Below are 18,727 nucleotides of genomic sequence, written 5' to 3'. Positions count from 1 at the left end.
ATTCATTTAAAGTTCTAAAAGCTGAACCACAGGACCTTGGGTGTAGTGCACAGATAGCTGAACCAATCTGCCTAACAAAGGCATGCCACCTAGCTGCAAAGACATTAACATTTACACAGATAGCAAATATGCCTTCAGAATTTGGCAGGCTACTGGTCAACTGTGGAAATGAGGCTTCATTATCACTTTTGGGGCAAAGGTAGCAAATGGACCCAAATTATTGAACTTGTTAGACACCAACTTGTTAAGACACTATCCAGTTAAAAATCAGGATGAAATTTCAAAAGACTCTTGTGTGGACAAAGATGGAAAGACATATTATTGTTTAATTCGAAGGAATGGTTGCTGAAGTTGTTGGAGACAAAGTTGTTATGTGTCAGGGGTTCAGGAGCAGAGGCACAGGGGAGAGAGGAAACGGAGAGCGAAGGGGAAGAATCTGAGGGCAGCGTAGGGGAGTATGACAGTGGCCCGAGAGATTCCATGAGTTTCTCCAGCGATTCAGAAGATTCCCAGAGGGGGGCGCCGATGGCCAGGGCAAGGGGGGTCCCAGGGGGGACGCACCAGAAGCAAGGGGCCAGCGGGGACTCCCAAAGCAGCAGCAGCGGAAGATCAGGACCAGTTCCCCCACCAGAGCGTAGTGGGGGGGAAGAGTCCCATGCATCAGGGCCAGCGTCTCCTCCTGCAGGCAGAGAAGATGTGTCAGGGCTGACCACGCCTCTGTTGGAGAGTGAGGGAACGGAGGGGAGGTCAGGTCCAGCTAGCCCCCCCGAAGGGGGAAGCAGTGACAGGAGCAGTGTAACGGTCAGGAGGAAGGTTGCCGGCTGGGCGCAGGCGCCAAGTTCGAATGTACAGGCGCGCGGGACAGCAGAAAACCCGGATTGGGAACCAGGTCCTAAAGCACGCCAGAGGCAGGGGGAAGACTCAGGGGACTCAGCGTCAGAAGAGTCCAGAAAGGGCAAGACTCCAGCGGACAGGCGGACCCAGAGGAGGAAAGAGCAGAGGAAGAGGTGGAGCAGGGCTAGAGTCTTAAACTGGTGTCTGGGGGGAGGAGATTCAGACGGAGCTTCGGCGGTCTAGAGTTTGAGACGTAGAGCTGCGCGCCGCGGCTTTGAAATCGAAACTGAACTTCAATAAAGACTTTTGTATATAACAACGAACTGGCGTTGGTCGTTTGTGAGCTGGGACCTCGGGCAGCTCTGACAGTATGTTTGAGAAAAATTATTACTGACATTTTTATTATTATTATTAATAATTAGAGAACCCCTTTTGTAGTTTTAGTGGAAACAGGAACTAATCTATTTGGGTCAGAAGATTGGGAAGATATTGCCTAACAGAAAGTAGGTGATATCCAACATTAGACAGAATACACCCATTTAAATCAATTATTTCAAAGAGTCTATTCTAGCTAATATTGGATGCCATCCATCTAAAGAAGTTGGTGCACCATACTAAAATATGATAAACAATAATTTAACAGTGTCAATGACAACATTGTCACCTTGGTTTTTCTATAAAAAACAACCCAGGAAATAGGGAAGCTGTGAAAGGCAGCTATATATATCTGAAGCATTCGTCACCCAAAACCTCATTGAATCCTGAAGCTTAACAGTGGATTTGACCATTACAATGAAAGAGTGAGACCACTGTCTGACCTCTGAATGACCCTGTGTCCTCTTCCTGGATGCTGACTGGATTTGGCTGTTGAGAATGGCTAAAAGTAAACAGCTTGCCTGGCACAGAATCATACATTTAAAAAGTCATTAAAGTGGAGTGCATGGGTTTCTCACTATCCACCTTCCTGCCATTTTCATCACTGCCATTTTTCACTTAGGGGTACTGAGGGAAATCACAGAACAAACTATTAGATTGGATGATGAGAGCCAAGAACCTATTTGCAGTATCATGAAAGTGCCAAATTGATAAAGAGTTTTAGGGTTTCAGTCAAAGAGAGAATTAAGGTATAAAGCATAATCTTCATTGAGAATGGAATCCAAGCACACATTGTAATGCATAGCATTGTCTCTTTTGCCTTTATCATTAGGACATCATTTTCTCTTTGGTATAATGTCATAACTGTCCCAGAAAAACAGGCAAAGTCTTTATTTTTATTTCTGTTTCATGAAAAACTATGCGAGTTGTATAGTAGTAACAAACTAGAAGCCAAAGTGGTGTTTGTTCAGTGGGAACCAACACAAAGGATGTTTTTCATGGGTGCCATTCACAGAAATGGTTTAAGAAGACGGTCTCATTTAGGGGACACTATAAGAAAAGGAAACTATGTAAGAGCTGCTGTAAGAGCTGTAAAGTGCTGAAGTAAAACACTGATTTCCACCATACTCTATTCTTGTTGTGCATAGTTTTGCAGAGGTTGCAGCAATGAATGCTTCACTTGCTTTGATGGTAATTGGTAAAAACCTGTTTTCACTCTAATGTACCAAATAAGATACAGTAAGAAATTGCATTATGATAAAGAAAATTGCATTATGATAAAGAAAGAATGAAAGCTTGTTCTCACAGTGTTTGTTAGCCACACAGGAAAACACTTTGTCTGAGTAAGCTCACCTCGTAGTGAGTCAGTTATGCGTTCTTGCACTCATGCACAGCATGTGGATTTTGTCTCATCAATACAAATATAACTTTTTCAGCAGATGCATAATGCCAGCTCACAACATGGGCAAAGCTTTTCCGCCTCTGCTGTACACTGAAGTTGCTATGGGAGGGGGTTGGTGCAGGGGGTGCTCTGTGTCAAATGCATAACAAACAAAAGAGGGATAAAACCCCCAGCAAAACACAGGAACAGTGGGGACTTTAGAAGCCATCCAGATTTGTGAAGCATGGTAGACAATGCGTTAAAACTTATCTGATCTGGGCAGATAACTGTACAACAGCTGCTGGGCTTGCAAAAAATAAAAAAGAGCAGCCACTGGAGATTCCGGTATGCCTGCAGGTTAGAAGACAGAATTAATGAACAGAAAATCTTCCATGATAGGAATGTTAATTAGTTTAACTAACACTATACACCTGGTTTTCAAGATATAAGATTGAAGGGGAAGGAGGTCAGAGGATCTGTCTTCTACACAGTATGTGTTTTGCCCTTCTATAAGACCTTATTCAGCAAGAATTATGGAATAGTTGAGCAACTGGGCTTACTGTTGAGGCATCTGATCAAGGCCTGTATTTTAAAATGAGCTTAAAAGATTTGCAAATGTTTCATGCCAGGCAGAAAACCAGCTGGCTAAGGACTCTGGCAGATGTTTATCCTCCTTGACAAGGGTCCCCCTGATTTATAGCAGGAAACAAAATTCTCAAAGTCGTAAAAGGGAATTATAGGCTGGGAGCAAAGGTTACACTGACCCTACATATTACAGAATACAATCAAGCTGCAAAAACACTAATTAAGAGTTAGTAAATAGTAGGATTTATTGTTTAACAGAAAATAATACCATGTGCCTCCCATTAGAGACTAGCCACATTTTCCTAAGGTTAAAGGGCAAGAGCTAATGGGAAAAGCAGCTGGCTGGGAAAGAGGGGGGTGTAAACTGAAGAGCTTTACTTTGCAAACGCCTTTTCTTCTAAAAAGCTATCTATGTTAATATATTAGATTTGTTGGCTTAAATGTAATTATGCAAAGGATTTAGAAAGTAAGAAATGTTAGATTCTGATGTTAGATTCTTATTTCATTGATGGTGTGTGAGAATGTGAACCCAAGATCTCTGTTTAAACAAAATGTAAGATCATGAGCCATCTGTTTTAGCCATCTGTTTTGGAATGGAGGGGCAACAAGGGCAAAAGGTGATCTGGTAATTAAGGTGCCTTGTTGAGGCAAATGTTAGATATATGGCTACTTGTCTGCCATTTATGGATAGAAGGAAATATAGCTCTTTTTTTTTAATAAATATTTATTAAGATTTTTAAATATAAATGCACACATAATAAACAGTCTTACTTCTGTCACAACAGTTTCTTCGCTTCTTTGGACTCCCTCACGTCCCCCTCTCCCATTTACATCGTTAAAAAATTTTTCCAAACAAATTATCAACTTGTTTACAATCTCATGTCCACACATACAAATATAATCTAGCACTTCTTCCAAAAAAAAATTTTATATTTTCTTTAGTCTCACTTATCATCAAATTTAAATCTAGTTTAGTGGTGGCCAGTTTTTTATAATCTAGCATCCTTCTTAACATTCAACCAAATTACAATGTTTTTGTAGATACATCTTGAATTTCTCCCAGTCTTCCTCCATCTTTTCTTCTCCCAGATCACGGATTCTGCCAGTCATCTCGGCCAGTTGCATATAGTCCATCAGCTGCATCTGCCACTCTTCCAGTGTGGGTAAATCTTGAGTTTTCCAGTTTTTTGCGATGAGAATCCTTGCTGCCGTTGTTGCATACATGAAAAATGTTCGGTCCTTCTTTAGCACCTTCTGGCCGACAATACCCAGAAGGAAGGCTTCTGGTTTCTTAGTGAAGGTATACTTAAATACCTTTTTCAGCTCATTATATATCATTTCCCAGAAGGCCTTCACCTTAGGGCATGTCCACCAGAGGTGAAAGAATGTTCCTTCATTTTCTTTACATTTCCAACATTTATTGTCAGACGAATGGTATATTTTGGCAAGTTTAACTGGGGTCATGTACCATCTATATATCATTTTCATAACATTTTCCTTCAGAGCATTACATGCAGTGAAGTTCAGCCCAGGAAATATAGCTCTTCGTCTCCCATAAAAGGTAATAGAAAATGGGTGTATCTTTTATGATTGGTTCTAGCAAACAGCCAATAGGAATTTCAACCAGGACTGATTGGACAGAGGCAGCCAAAGGAGGAGCAAGGGGGCTGGGCTGAGGAAATATAAGTGCTGGCCATCAGGGCTGGAGGGGGCAGAGCTTTGGTAACCATATACCACTGTGCCTATCATTTATTTGTCTGACAAATAAATTATTATTTTAATTTCTCTATTGCTGCGTTGAATATTTCATTCCAGCTAAGCGTTAACCACAAGCAGGGTGCTACACTGTAGCTCCAAACAGGAAGTGGAAGAATGGGTATTTCACACGAGGAAAGAGATTCCAAGTAGAATGGATATCTCTTTGCATAGTTCAAAATCTACTTTGCTCTTTCACAGCTGATTTTGACCATCTGCACTGATCTGTTGTATGGGCACAATGGGCCACCAATAATCTTCTGCTTTTAGAATGGAATCTGTGCCCATTTCCCAGAAATAAGACCAATTTAGCCAAATAACAACTTTACTGAAACTTCAAAGCATGCATGTAACAAATCAAAGAATAAACTAAAGAAAGATAATTGATTACAATGATGTCTTATCTTATAGATTGTAAATATCCTGACCCCGCTGATGCAAAGACCTTGCAAGACAGGCTGTCAGCCCACGCGCACGGAGATGGCACCAGGAGTACTCCTATAGTGGGGTGACCTTTCTACCCCAAGATAAGAGTGCAGAAACAGAAATATCTGTTCATGCTCAAGGATGTAAGCTTACGCATACAAACTTATGATGCTGGATTCGTAACCTGTCCCTTCAGTAGTTTGCCTCAAATTGTAATTATTCCCAAAACATGGACACAATGACATCTGGATGTTTGCAAATCAACATTTCAGATTAACAACAGGCAACTGTTCATCTTCCCTCCTTTTCATATTTCAATGAATGCATTATCTCCTCAAGCTCTAAATCTTAACAAAACAGCAACATCTAAATTGCTCATTAATATGTTCCTCGCTTCTATCATAAGCCAGAAATGGGGGACCAACTAATCAAGAAATAAAGGATTCAAAAGAACCTATAGGGATCAAACAGTCCAATTAGCTTCTCTGAGACAAGTTATATTTCTGAGGTCTGCAATCCAACAGGATATTTGCTTTACACCAAAACAAATGAAATCCAACAAGGGAGTGAAGAAAAAGGAACAAGAGTCTTAGCACTATATACTATATCACAAGCTCAAAACAGCTTTCTAAAATACCAAGAAATACAGACAATTGGACATGTTTTATATTGTCATTGTTATGGGAATTCTAAGGCCTTATATATATAAAATAAATGTTCATAAATGTACAAGGCAAACACATACATAAGCATACAAACCACGTGTCTGAAATAGTACAGAAGAACAATCCTGAAGCCATTTTGACTCTCCCAAATTGATCTCAAATATTTATCTGAGAGGAGGAAGGAAATGGGGAAAGCTTTCAATTTGTCTTTGGACTGTAGGGGTTTACACCTTCCTGTAAATACAGTCTGGCAAGTATCTGTTAAGCTGAGCACACTATCAATATGCGTAAGAGATTCAGGAACTAAGTATTTACCATCTCAAAGGAATGGCCAGGCTACCCAGAAAAGGCATTATCAGATAAGGCATTATCAGGTATCCTGGCAGGCAGGAGGTAAGCAACACACTCAAATTTCTGCTGGGGACCACCTCTTTCTGTGATGTATGTCAAAACAAAATAAAAAGATTCCTTCCAGTAGCACCTTAAAGACCAACTAAGTTAGTTCTAGGTATGAGCTTTCGTGTGCATGCACACTTCTTCAGATACGAAGAAGTGTATCTGAAGGGTATCTGAAGGGTATCAGAAGGGTATCAGAAGGGTATCTGAAGGGTATCTGAAGGGTATCAGAAGGGTATCTGAAGAAGTGTGCATGCACACGAAAGCTCATACCTAGAACTAACTTAGTTGGTCTTTAAGGTGCTACTGGAAGGAATCTTTTTATTTTGTTTTGACTATGGCAGACCAACACGGCTACCTATCTGTAACTGTGATGTATGTATGATGTTTTGGGGGGTAGTCATGAACTACAGGGTAAGCAATTTCAAAAGTCTATATAAGAGCTTGCACACCAATGTTCTGGGTTCCTCTCCTCCCTCCCTGCGTGGGAGGAGCGGGGGACCCTGTTGCAATAGTTTTATAAAAATCATGCTTACTAGCTACTTTGCTTCTCAATACTTTCTGGTTGGCCTCTGTTATTTTCTCCTGATAGAGAACCTACATAGGGCTCTTGGATATCCCATAAGGGAAAAAGGAGAAGTTTTTTCTTATAACAGTCATAATTAAAAAAAAAAAAAATTAAGAAGACTGAGATTTATTAAAGATGCATGTCAAGAAGTACAGTTAACACAAGGAAAAAACAATGGACCAATTCAACAAATAAATGAAAAAAACCAAGATATAATAATGTCATTGTGGCATCTGAATATAGACTGCATTTTTAATCAAGACTTATATTGGCTTATATCTTGATCAGGTTCCTAAATTAAATGGGCTTAGATTTTCAAATGTTTCATGCCAGGCAGAGAAAACCTTGGCCATTCTCCTAAGACAAGGGGGCCCCATTGATTTATAGTAGAAAAACAATTCTCAAAGTCATAAAAAGAGGAAATTAAAGGCTGAGAGCGAGGACACTGATCCTACATGATACAGAAGATAAAAAAGGCTGAGAAAACACCATTAGGAATGGGGAAAATAATACCATTTGCCTCCCAGCAAAATGAGCCATATCTTCTTCCTAAGGTTGAAAGGCCAAGAGCAATGGAGAAGCATCTAGCTGGCTGTGAAAGGAGGGGTGCAAACTGAAGAGGCTTCTTTTAAAAGCTGTTTTTTTACTGAGTTCCTTCCTTTTCACTTTGAGAAGCTTTATTCTTTTAAGAGGCTACCTATGATAAATGTATGAAATATATTAGCTTAAATATATTGGCTTAAATGTAATTATGCAAAGGATTTAAGAAATGCTAGATTCTTATTTCATAGAGTCATATTGCAATAGGAGACCAGAGGGGCAAATGAGCCTAGCCCCCCTGCCAGACAGAAGACGCCATCCAAGCAGTCTTGATATATAGTTGTCAGGCATTTGTTTAGAAACCTTAAATGAAGGAAATCTTTCAATGTTGATGTGAAACTCAAGATCCTTGACATCTGTTGAACATAAAAATGTAAGATTAACCATTTGTTTTAGAAGGCAATAGGGCAAGGAGGGCAAGAGGTGAGCTGGTAATTAAGATTCCATGTAAGATATATTATTACTTATTTGTCATTTATATATAGCAGTGTTTCCCAACCTTTTTTGGGCAAAGGCACACTTGTTTCATGAAAAAAATCTCGAGGCACACCACCATTAGAAAATGTTTAAAAAATTAACTCTGTGCCTATATTGACTATATATAAAGTAACTCTCTTTAATAGGCATCAAATAAACACAAAGAAAGTACCGGTATTTTATAATTACTTTATTATGAAATAGTAAGTACCGTATTTTTAGGACGCTCCGTCCCATAGGACGCACCTACGTTTTTTTTTTGGGGGGGGGGAAATAAAGGAAAAATTTTTTTCCTTTATTTCCCCCCCAAAAACCAGGTCGGGGAACAGTGGGATGGCGGTGCTGCGCCTCCCCACTGTCCCCCGAGCTTGTGGGGCTGGCCCATGTCTGCCTGGCGCGAGGGGCGCTCTGCTTCAGGGCGCCCCGCGCATCGGGCGGCAGGCTACAGTCCGCAGCATGGGGAACCCTCTGTTTCAGGGCGCCCCACGCGCCCCCCCGGGTGCGCAAGGCTTGCCAACACAGCGCGGAGCACGGGGCGTCCTCTGAAGGGCGCCCCGTGCTCTGCGCCGCCTGCAAGCCTTGCGCTCCTGGGGGGAGATCCCCCGGGTGCGCAAGGCTGGCCAACACCAGCGCGGAGCACGGGCGTCCTCCGAAGGAACGCCGCCATCCCGCTGTCCCCCGACTTGGTTAGAAGGCTGGCGGGGGGGGGGAGAAGCCTGCTTTTCCCCGTCGCCAGCCCCGCAAAATCGGGCGACAGCGGGAGAGGCGTAGCGCGCCCTTCCCGCTGTCCCCCGACTTGGCTAGAAGGCTGGCGGGGGGAGAAGCCTGCTCCTCCCCGTCGCCAGCCCCGCAAACTCGGGAGACAGCGGGAGAGGCGTAGCGCGCCCACCCGCTGACTCCCAACATGGTTTGGAGGCTGGCGGAGGGCTTCCTCCTCCCCCAGCCCCGCAAGCTCCCAGAGCTCTGGGTCCCGTTCTGGGGGAGGGGGAAGCTCGGGCTTCCCCCGCCCCAGCCCCGCGTCTCCAGCCGGGAGACGGTTGCGTTTTAGCCCCGTGCGTGCTCTCCCAGCTGGAGAGGTGACGCGCGCCTATGGAGGCTCCTGCCATAGGCGCACGTCACCTCTCCAGCGGGGAGAGGGTCGCGGGGGGCTGCTTTAGCCCCGTGCGTGCTCTCCCAGCTGGAGAGGTGACGCGCGCCTATGGAGGCTCCTGCCATAGGCGCGCGTCACCTCTCCAGCCGGGAGAGGGTCGCGGGGGGCTGCTTTAGCCCCGTGCGTGCTCTCCCAGCTGGAGAGGTGACGCGCGCCTATGGAGGCTCCTGCCATAGGCGCGTGTCACCTCTCCAGCGGGGAGAGGGTCGCGGGGGGCTGCTTTAGCCCCGTGCGTGCTCTCCCGGCTGGAGAGGTGACGCGCGCCTATGGAGGCTCCTGCCATAGGCGCGCGTCACCTCTCCAGCGGGGAGAGGGTCGCGGGGGGCTGCTTTAGCCCCGTGCGTGCTCTCCCGGCTGGAGAGGTGACGCGCGCCTATGGAGGCTCCTGCCATAGGCGCGCGTCACCTCTCCAGCGGGGAGAGGGTCGCGGGGGGCTGCTTTAGCCCCGTGCGTGCTCTCCCGGCTGGAGAGGTGACGCGCGCCTATGGAGGCTCCTGCCATAGGCGCGCGTCACCTCTCCAGCGGGGAGAGGGTCGCGGGGGGCTGCTTTAGCCCCGTGCGTGCTCTCCCGGCTGGAGAGGTGACGCGCGCCTATGGAGGCTCCTGCCATAGGCGCGCGTCACCTCTCCAGCGGGGAGAGGGTCGCGGGGGGCTGCTTTAGCCCCGTGCGTGCTCTCCCGGCTGGAGAGGTGACGCGCGCCTATGGAGGCTCCTGCCATAGGCGCGCGTCACCTCTCCAGCCGGGAGAGGGTCGCGGGGGGCTGCTTTAGCCCCGTGCGTGCTCTCCCGGCTGGAGAGGTGACGCGCGCCTATGGCAGGAGCCTCCATAGGCGTGCGTCACCTCTCCAGCCGGGAGAGCACGCACGGGGCTAAAGCAGCCCGACTCGCCCGCCTCCCACCCACGGCACACCCGGCAACGTCTCGCGGCACACTAGTGTGCCGCGGAACACCGGTTGGGAAACACTGATATATAGCTCTTTGTCTCCCATATAAGGACAGAAGGAAGTGGGTGTATCTTTTGTGATTGGTTCTAGCAAACAGCCAATAGGAATTTCAACCAGGCTGATTGGACAGAGGCAGCCACAGGAGGAGCAAAGGGGGCTGGATTAAGGAAATATAAGTGCTGGCCAGGATGGCAGGAGGCCAGGCCAGAGCTTGGTAACCATGTACCACTGTGCCTCTTATTTATTTGTCTGACAAATAAATTACTATTTTAATTTCTCTATTGCTGCGTTGAATATTTCATTCCAGCTAAGCATTAACCACAAGCAGGGTGCTACATCATAACTTAAAATTAGGTGCTCTACCCCACTTATGGTTTATACTATATGCTCTTAATGTGACTGGTATGGCAAGTTGCTCAATCAAAAATAGCTTTATGGGTGGAGATTCAGTCAAATGAGAGAAATCCTTCACAATTTATGTCTTGCTTGTGCTTTCAAGGTTGCTTTGAGCACAGAATAATCTACCTAACTTCACAGCACACTCCGACTCACAAACTTTCATCTTAAAGTTACTAGAATTCACCCGATGTAATAACTAATGACTGAACCATCTAGATTTATACAGATGAGAGAGCACTACTGAGAAACGTGAGTGCTGATCCGCCTTTTTGTGTATTGATTTGCTGGTTAAAAATAACTTATGTCGATTCCAGACTGCTCAAACACTGAGGTGGATAAGTCAATTACTGGCAGCTTTTGTACTTGCTATTAACAGCTGAAGAGACACTTTTTGCAAACTTTGCGGCCTGATGTAGGTTCTTGATAAACAGCAGGGCAGGCTTGGCTCTGATTTACAACCCATGATTTACCAGCATTTGCTGCAGGTCTCCTACTACTGCAACTTTGCAACAAAAATTTTCCTGCAATTACTATATCACAAAAACACTAAATTAACTTACTTGCCGACAAATATGATTACGGCAAACTCTAAGGATTAGAGGATGATGATGATGGTGATTATTATTGTTAAGTTGTGGGTGAACATATCAGATGACACAGCGATTCTTCAAACAGCTCTTCTTTATTCAGAGGCCAGAACAGAACTGAACTGAAGGGCTCAGTCAGCCTGCTTATATAGAGCTCCAGTACAACGTTACTGTAGCAACTTTTTTAAACTATCCAATCACTGAACGTCACTTTTGATCCCTCATTTGCATAAAAACTATCCAATCACTGAACGTTACTTTCGATCCTTCATTTGCATAACTATCTACAGTATCCCCCTGCTGGCCCAGGGTGAGAACTTCAGTACATAACAATTTTTATTTTATTTGTACCTTGCCCATCTGACTGGGTTGCCCCAGCCTCTCTGGGTGGCTTCCAGCATATACAAAAACAAAAATAAATATTAAACATTAAAAACATAAAGAAAAATAAACAACTTTCTACCAATATAGAAATTTTTTCTTGCCTGGTCACCTGGAAGTGATTTATACTCACACTAGGCAACTGGGCAAAGATTTATGAACAAAAGATTATAAAGTGGTTGTCAAGTGGGGGAGCAGAAAGCTGGAGGAGATGTAAATGGTCCATTTTCCCATGGGGGAGTCTTTGAGAGAACCTTAAATATCAAATCACACTGGTTCTAACTATTGTTATAAGAATTTTAAGGTCTTAGATATGTAACAAATGTTCATAAATGTACCAAGCAAACACATACATAAACCACATGTCTGGAGCAGCAAAGGAATACAGTCCTGAAACCATTTTGACTCTCAAACTGACCAAATGTTCCACTGCAAGGGGGGAGAGGGTGAGGGAACCTTCCCATTGTCTCAGGAATTAAGTGATTACCATCTCAAAGGAATGGCCAGACTACCAGGAAAGGCAATCAGGTAAGGAATTATCAAATAACCTGGCAGACAGGAGATAAACAAAGCACTCAGATTTCTGTTGTGGACCGCCTTTTCTATGATGTAGGGATGATGTATCTGGGGGGTGGTCTTGGGCTACACCCCTTCTGTGATGTATGTATGTTGTTTCTGGGGGTGGTCTTGAGCTCCAGGGCAGGGAATTTCAAAATGTCTAAATAAGGGGAGGCACACCTTTGTTCTGGGTCCTCCTCCTGTCCTGCGTGTGAGGGGAGCACCCTGTTGCAACAGTTCAATAAAAATCAGGCTTACGAGCTGCTTTGCTTCTCAATATTCTCTGGTTGTCCTCTGTTATTTTCTCCGACCGATGGAGAAACTACAAAGGACCCCATAAGGGCTCTTGTATACCCCATAAGGGAATAAGGGCAGATTTTGTTTACAACACTATTCTAGGTGGTTATGAGGGAATATTGCTAGGTCACCACATGCTCTGGTAAGTAACATGTTATTGGGGCTGGGTATAAAATCTAAAAAAAGGGATTCCAAACACAGACCAGGAGCAGTGGGCTATACACCTTGGCATTGCTCTACCATACTGCCAGTGAGTACAAGGCATGTGTGAGAACTGCAATCAGCATGCCCTTGGAGTGCCAATGTGTCCATGTGCATTGTTTACACTGTTGCACTGGGATATGCTTGCTGTGCATGTGTATGTTGGCGACTGGCCATGCACGTGTGAGGCAGGGTATATGTGCATGGTAGATGGTGCGCTGGCATGTGTTTGTGGCTACAGGTGATTTTTACCTACATAAGCCCCTGCCACCTGTCTCCAAACAGAGTTTGGATGCAGTGGTTTTTGCACCAGCACATCCCTGGTATCCGCACAAAATGGCAGATTTCCATTGTTTATCTATAATGAGAATGGAAAGTCTGAATTACTAAGAATGCCCATTTAATTTACTTTCTGCAGTGTGCCCTGCATTCACAATATTTACAAACAGCAGAAATAGAGCAAAAACACTAAAAGGCACTTTCTTTAGGATCTCATGTGAAAACAGTGTAAGCTCTTGAGATACAAAGCCCCCTGTGTGTGCCATGATGAAAATCTGCACCCTCTTTGCTTAGCATACATAGGCAATCTCAACTCACCAATCTACAGAAAATCCCAAGGATTACTTCTGGCAATAAAGAGCCAATAAGCAAAGGATCATTCATTAAAAGCAAGTAGGCAGGAAGGCTTCCAGCTAAGTTAATTGACCTTTGAGGGAGAAAATTCAACTTCCTAAACTGCAAGAAATGATGCAACCAATATGTTAAACAACTAACTGCTTAAGGCACTTTGAGAAACAGTGAAAAACACTCAATGCAGATGAGGCACTGAATTTTCTGGAGAAAAAAATATTTCTGAAGAAAATAAACGTTTGACTATAGAAGAAAACAAAATAAAAAAATTCCTTCCAGTAGCACCTTAAAGACCAACTGAGTTAGTTCTAGGTATGAGCTTTCGTGTGCATGCACACTTCTTCAGATACCTGTAACTGACTATAGAAGAATTCTGATCTGAGAAAGAACAGGGGCTAGCATAACCAACCAACCAACCAACCAACCTATTGGTATAAAAAAGTACATCGTATACATGGATCAGAACACAGCACAGTTAACAAAACAATAGTAGGAGATACTTTAGGATAAAACTGGCCAGACATCATGACGAAATTTCATAGCATCGCTCAAAAATCTTGCCACGTTCTCCACAATGTCATTACTACAATTGTTCAGCAGATAAGACACTCTGGAAGAGTCGGTGGAATAAATCCCATCCTTCAATAAGGGAGCCAAATACTTATCATATATTTATGCATAAAATGGACAATAAAATAAAACGTGTGTGATGGTTTTGACCTGTTTTGTGCCACAAGGCAGTATCTTTCAGATTATGGGATTTTCAAGAATCTGCCTTGCAAAACTGCAGATGGTAAAACATTAAATATTGTGAGGGAAAGAGCTCTGTGTAGGTGGTGATCATAAAGCTGGTGTAAATATGGAGTGTCCTGGCCAAACGAGGGTGGAATTCCCAACCCCAATAGGGAACAGGTGTTGTTGGCTGCACTGCAAAGGTTTTGGAATTCAATATCTAGGATTCTGCACTTGATTGTCTGAAATGCTTCCAATTGTGGGAGCATAAGCAGTGACTTGAGTGATAGGCCACTGGAGCCAGATCAGAGCACCAAGGAAGTGGACAAGCACACACAGAAACATAATGAAAACCTGCAAGTACCACCATGAGTATTTGACTCTGCTCTCTGCAAAACCAAACAGCAGACATGGCCTTGATTGTCTGGAGACTTGATTCATCTTCTTTCTCTTCTACTAGGGTAAAGGGACTGACCACCTGTCTAAACCAGAGGGACAGCACATGACCAACATAGGGAAGGGGGCGGAATCCTCTGTGTGCACTTTTATTATCTGATTATTAACAGGGACACAAGTGGCACTGTGGTCCAAACCACTGAGCCTCTTGGGCTTGCTGATCAGAAGGTTGGTAGTTCGAATCCGCTCAATGGTGGTGAGCTCCCATTGCTCTGTCCCAGCTTCTGCCAACCCAGCAGTTTGAAAGCACTCCAGTGCAAGTAGATAAATAGGTACTGCTGCGGCGGAAAGGTAAAACAATGTTTCTGTGCGCTCTGCCACTAGTCACGGTGTCCCGTTGTGCCAGAAGCAGTTTAGTCATGTTGGCCACATGACCCGGAAAGCTTTCTGTGGACAAATGCCGGCTCCCTCAGCCTGAAAAGTGAGATGAGCGCTGCACCTCATAGTCGCCTTTGACTGGACTTAACCATCCAAGGGTCCTTTACCTATCTGCTTATTGCTAAAATGTTGTGGTATTCTGCTTAAAGAGATTAATTCATGAATTGATCTAGTTTGGCATAGCGTTGTCTTCATTCAGATGGAATCTAAACAAACCTGTGACTACTTTTAATTGGCCTAAAAATGGAAATACAATGCTACATTCTAAACAAACTGTAATTAGAATTCAGTCTACATCTCATACCACTTTTTAACAAGATTTACCTCTTTTAAGTCGTGCACAATTGCCGTCAGTCGTTCATTCTCTGCCTGAACGTTGGTAACAACAGCCCTACTTTGTTTCAATTCATTCTGCATTTCCAAAATCTTCCCTAGGTAATAGGCTTCCTTTGATGCAGACTCCTGGAGGAGTGTCTCCTCACGTGTCTCACCATCTTCAGCTACTTTGCGGTGTACTGAGAATGACTGTCCAAATGCCTGCAAGAGTTAAAAAAAGGACTATTAAAATGAAAAAAATATAAATATGTCATTAGGGATGTGCTGTATAATTTGAGAGACTAACTGTCACTATATAAAATGCTACTGTCATTAGAAATAAGAAAAAATATCTGAATATTAGTAGAGGTTACAATGCTGGATTAGTGCTGGTCAGACTCAGGTTCAAATCTGTACTCAGCTATGAAGCTCACTTGATAACACTGGCCTAGTCACTATCTCTTAGCCTAGCCTATCTTCCACCTTGAGCACCTTGTAAGGAAGGGTAAGACATAAACCACATAAATGATCAATAGCAGAAGCCAAGCAAAAGATATCCCACACAAATCAGTGTGATCAATTAATTACAGATTGAAAATATGTATGTTTCTTAAACAGGTGTAAGAGATTCCCCAAGCAAGAACTATTAACTGAATAACTGCAAAACAGATTTTTCATAAACAATAATAACAATGAAAACAATTAAAATCTGTCATAGTTGCAGAACTGGATTACACCAAGCTGGAAACTAAGTTCTGGATATCTTACAAAAATCAGGTCAATTCTCTTTGAAACATGCCCCTCTATAAAATTTAGACAAACATCATATGGTTTGAACACACACACACACATATATATTCATAAATATGTTTTTCACCTGCATATGTAGAGTAAGATGGGTGGAAAGCAATGTTGTAATAGTAGTAGTAGTAGTAAACATTAAACATTTAAAAAACTTCCCTATACAGGATTGCTTTCAGACAGCTCAAGGGTTGGATAACTCCATAATCTCCAACATTTCTCCAATGAAAATAGGAACATCCTAAGGAAAAGCGGGACATTCTGGGATCAAATCCAAAACTGGGACTGCTTCTCTAAATTAGGGGTGTCCCTGGAAAATAGGGACACTTAGTGGGTCTGCTGTTGGTATTTCCAGAAGACACTTGAGTGTTAAAACTAACTTACTAACATTGTTAAATTTCAACACAACTGGGACTTTTAATGTTGATTTCAATACTCCAAGTTGTTCATCCATAGCAGTGACCAGAGGAGGAATGTGTAGTGCCAGGGAAGAGGCACCAGATGGTGGTGCTCCTGTTTAAACTTAACTGTTATTCTTAGGCATTAATCTTATATGCTATGATCTATGCAGAGCCAGCATAAAGTAATGGCTTAGCCAGAGGTAGAGATAAGAAGCATGAGAACAAAGGAACCAGCTCACTTCAAAGACAGCCTTTGGCTGAACTCTGAATGACATCACTAACATCTGTATCAAAGACTATGTAATCTTGCCAGAGGGCCTCTGCAGACCAGCTCCAGCAATTCCATGGTACTTCGGCCATGGGCTTTCCAGGAGCGCCTGGCACCTCACACTGGCCTGATAAGGGGTGCCATCAGCCGTTGTAGTTGGGGTACCCCATGGCAGGAATGACGGATGGCTGAGCTAGCTTTGCAACTTTATCTTTAAGTATTCCGTTATATCCTTTAATTATCTTTACTTTGTATATCAGCACCTGTTTCTGTGCTTATTATTTTAGGAATTAATAAAGTTTGCTTCTGCTATTTAAAGGTTTGTTGTCCTCCATTTACTGAGAATCGAAAGAACCTGATGCTTATTGGTTGCTCCTGACCGGGGTAATTATTGAGCAGACAGGACAGAATGATCCCTGGGAGAATACCTTCATCTGCCCCAGCTACAACAGTATCTCCCATATTGGTCTCTACAGCCACAGCAGGCACTGTATCCTTCCAACTGTTTGACTTCACCTCCAAAGGCGAACTCCTCCATTGTCTCCCAGACAGATGGATGTCAACCAGCTATGAATGTTTGTAACTGGGCACCTTAATATCAAGTACAGAGTTGGGTCTTTATTGACCAAAACACTGTTAAGATGCAGCACAGTTAATTAATCCCTAGACACATTGTGGTGACATCCCAGTTCTGTATCGTCTGATAGCTTTGCATGATGCCAGTCTGCCAGCAATAGTAGCTGTCGCTTCTGTAGCAGTGCCAACACAAGTGCAAAGTCCTAATACGGCTTGTGACACAAGTAAGACACTGCAGAACACCACCACAGCATCTTACCCTACATTTATTTAATGGTGCAGTAGCTCATATGAGTATGCTTACAGTCAATAATTTCTCTTAATTTTAACCAATATAATTAAGCTACTATATCTACCTCCCAGGCTCCTGGGTTGTCCTGCAATGGTGCTGTTGCAGCATGTTCTCCAGCAATGTGCTGGTACCATAGTCACCAGCCTTCTAGCCCAAGTACAACAACTGAGTGACTGGATGGATTTAACTGGTTGACAGCTATGAATAATAAATGATTTTACTGTTTCACAAAAAAATATACATTCAAGTCACAACTTAGTGAGTTATTGTTACACGTGCTTAAAAAAATATCCCTGTACTTTTCCCTGCTGCTTGATATATAGCATAATGAAAACTGTACCAAGGATGAGTTAAAGTGAAATGAAAGTGAATATATCATTTTTCCTTTAAACACTAGTTCTAATGCATATTGCCTTTTGAATATGTAACTACTAGAGTACCACTGAACTGCTGGAGTGGCTTTTTCTTAGTGTCTGCCAAAAACCTCTCAATAATGCTAGAGATTATGCATGCACACATATCAAGGGTATAAGAAATATCCATATTCTGAGAGCATAACAATATTCATGCAAAAGAGCTGGATTTTTGCCAAACAGTTAAACAATTAACTATTAGCATGCAAAGGTTTAAGGGGAAACATGTCCTTACATTTATGATCAAATCGTTAAAGGAAGTTTTATGTGAAAGTTAGAAAAGAGAATTGGCAGAGGAAAGAAGGCTACAAAAATAACATTAATGTTTCTAAATATTATGAATAAAGTAAAATTGTTCTTTTTTTGAAAGTCCAACATATAAATCTTCACTGTTCACATTTCAATATTGTCTCAAAGTAGACCTCTGTTCAAAATGTCACATTGCCATGGATCACACAACATGCTAGACCATGGTTTGTTTATCCAAAGTGTATACTACCATATAATAAAACAGCAGGGCAGTACAGAACAATAAGCATACAATAAAACATAATACACTATTAAAACACAGTACAAAATAATCTTTAAAATAAATGGACAATCAAGAACTGGCTAGGCCTTTTGGCATAAAAAATTACGGTAATTCAAAGGACATGTGAATGTCAAAAGCAAGCATGTCTGATGGGAAAGTACGCCACACTATGGGACCATTGACATAGTTGGCCTCTAACATGGGGGGAAACTAGCACTAGTGCTCTGGATGACCTTGGTGACTGAGTTGGGATACTAGGACTCAGGCAATCCTTAAAGTATACTGGATCCAATTTGTTTGGGGCTTTTCATGTCAACACAACAGCTTTAAACTTAGTCCAGCAGCATATGGGCA

The 18,727-nt window shown here is 43.0% G+C and overlaps 1 protein-coding gene across 20 annotated transcripts in view; it reads right to left on the bottom strand.

Moving 5' to 3' along the window:
* The window catches only part of BICD1 (BICD cargo adaptor 1), a 141,661-nt gene that overhangs the window by 69,791 nt on the left and 53,143 nt on the right, over positions 1–18,727 (bottom strand). For all 20 annotated transcript variants that reach the window (XR_014160795.1, XR_014160796.1, XM_081878852.1 and 17 more), the window contains exon 3: positions 15,100–15,312. Coding sequence is in view for 18 of the 20 variants with exons in the window: in XM_081878852.1 (XP_081734978.1) it covers positions 15,100–15,312 (213 nt within the window). In the remaining 2 variants the exon portion in view is untranslated. The remainder of the gene's footprint in view (positions 1–15,099; positions 15,313–18,727) is intronic.

Source organism: Podarcis erhardii (genome assembly GCF_964252035.2).
Source record: "Podarcis erhardii genome assembly, chromosome: 10".
Lineage (NCBI taxonomy): Eukaryota > Metazoa > Chordata > Lepidosauria > Squamata > Lacertidae > Podarcis > Podarcis erhardii.
The sequence above is the reverse complement of the archived record's forward strand: the minus strand, read 5'-3'. Positions and strand labels throughout refer to the sequence as shown.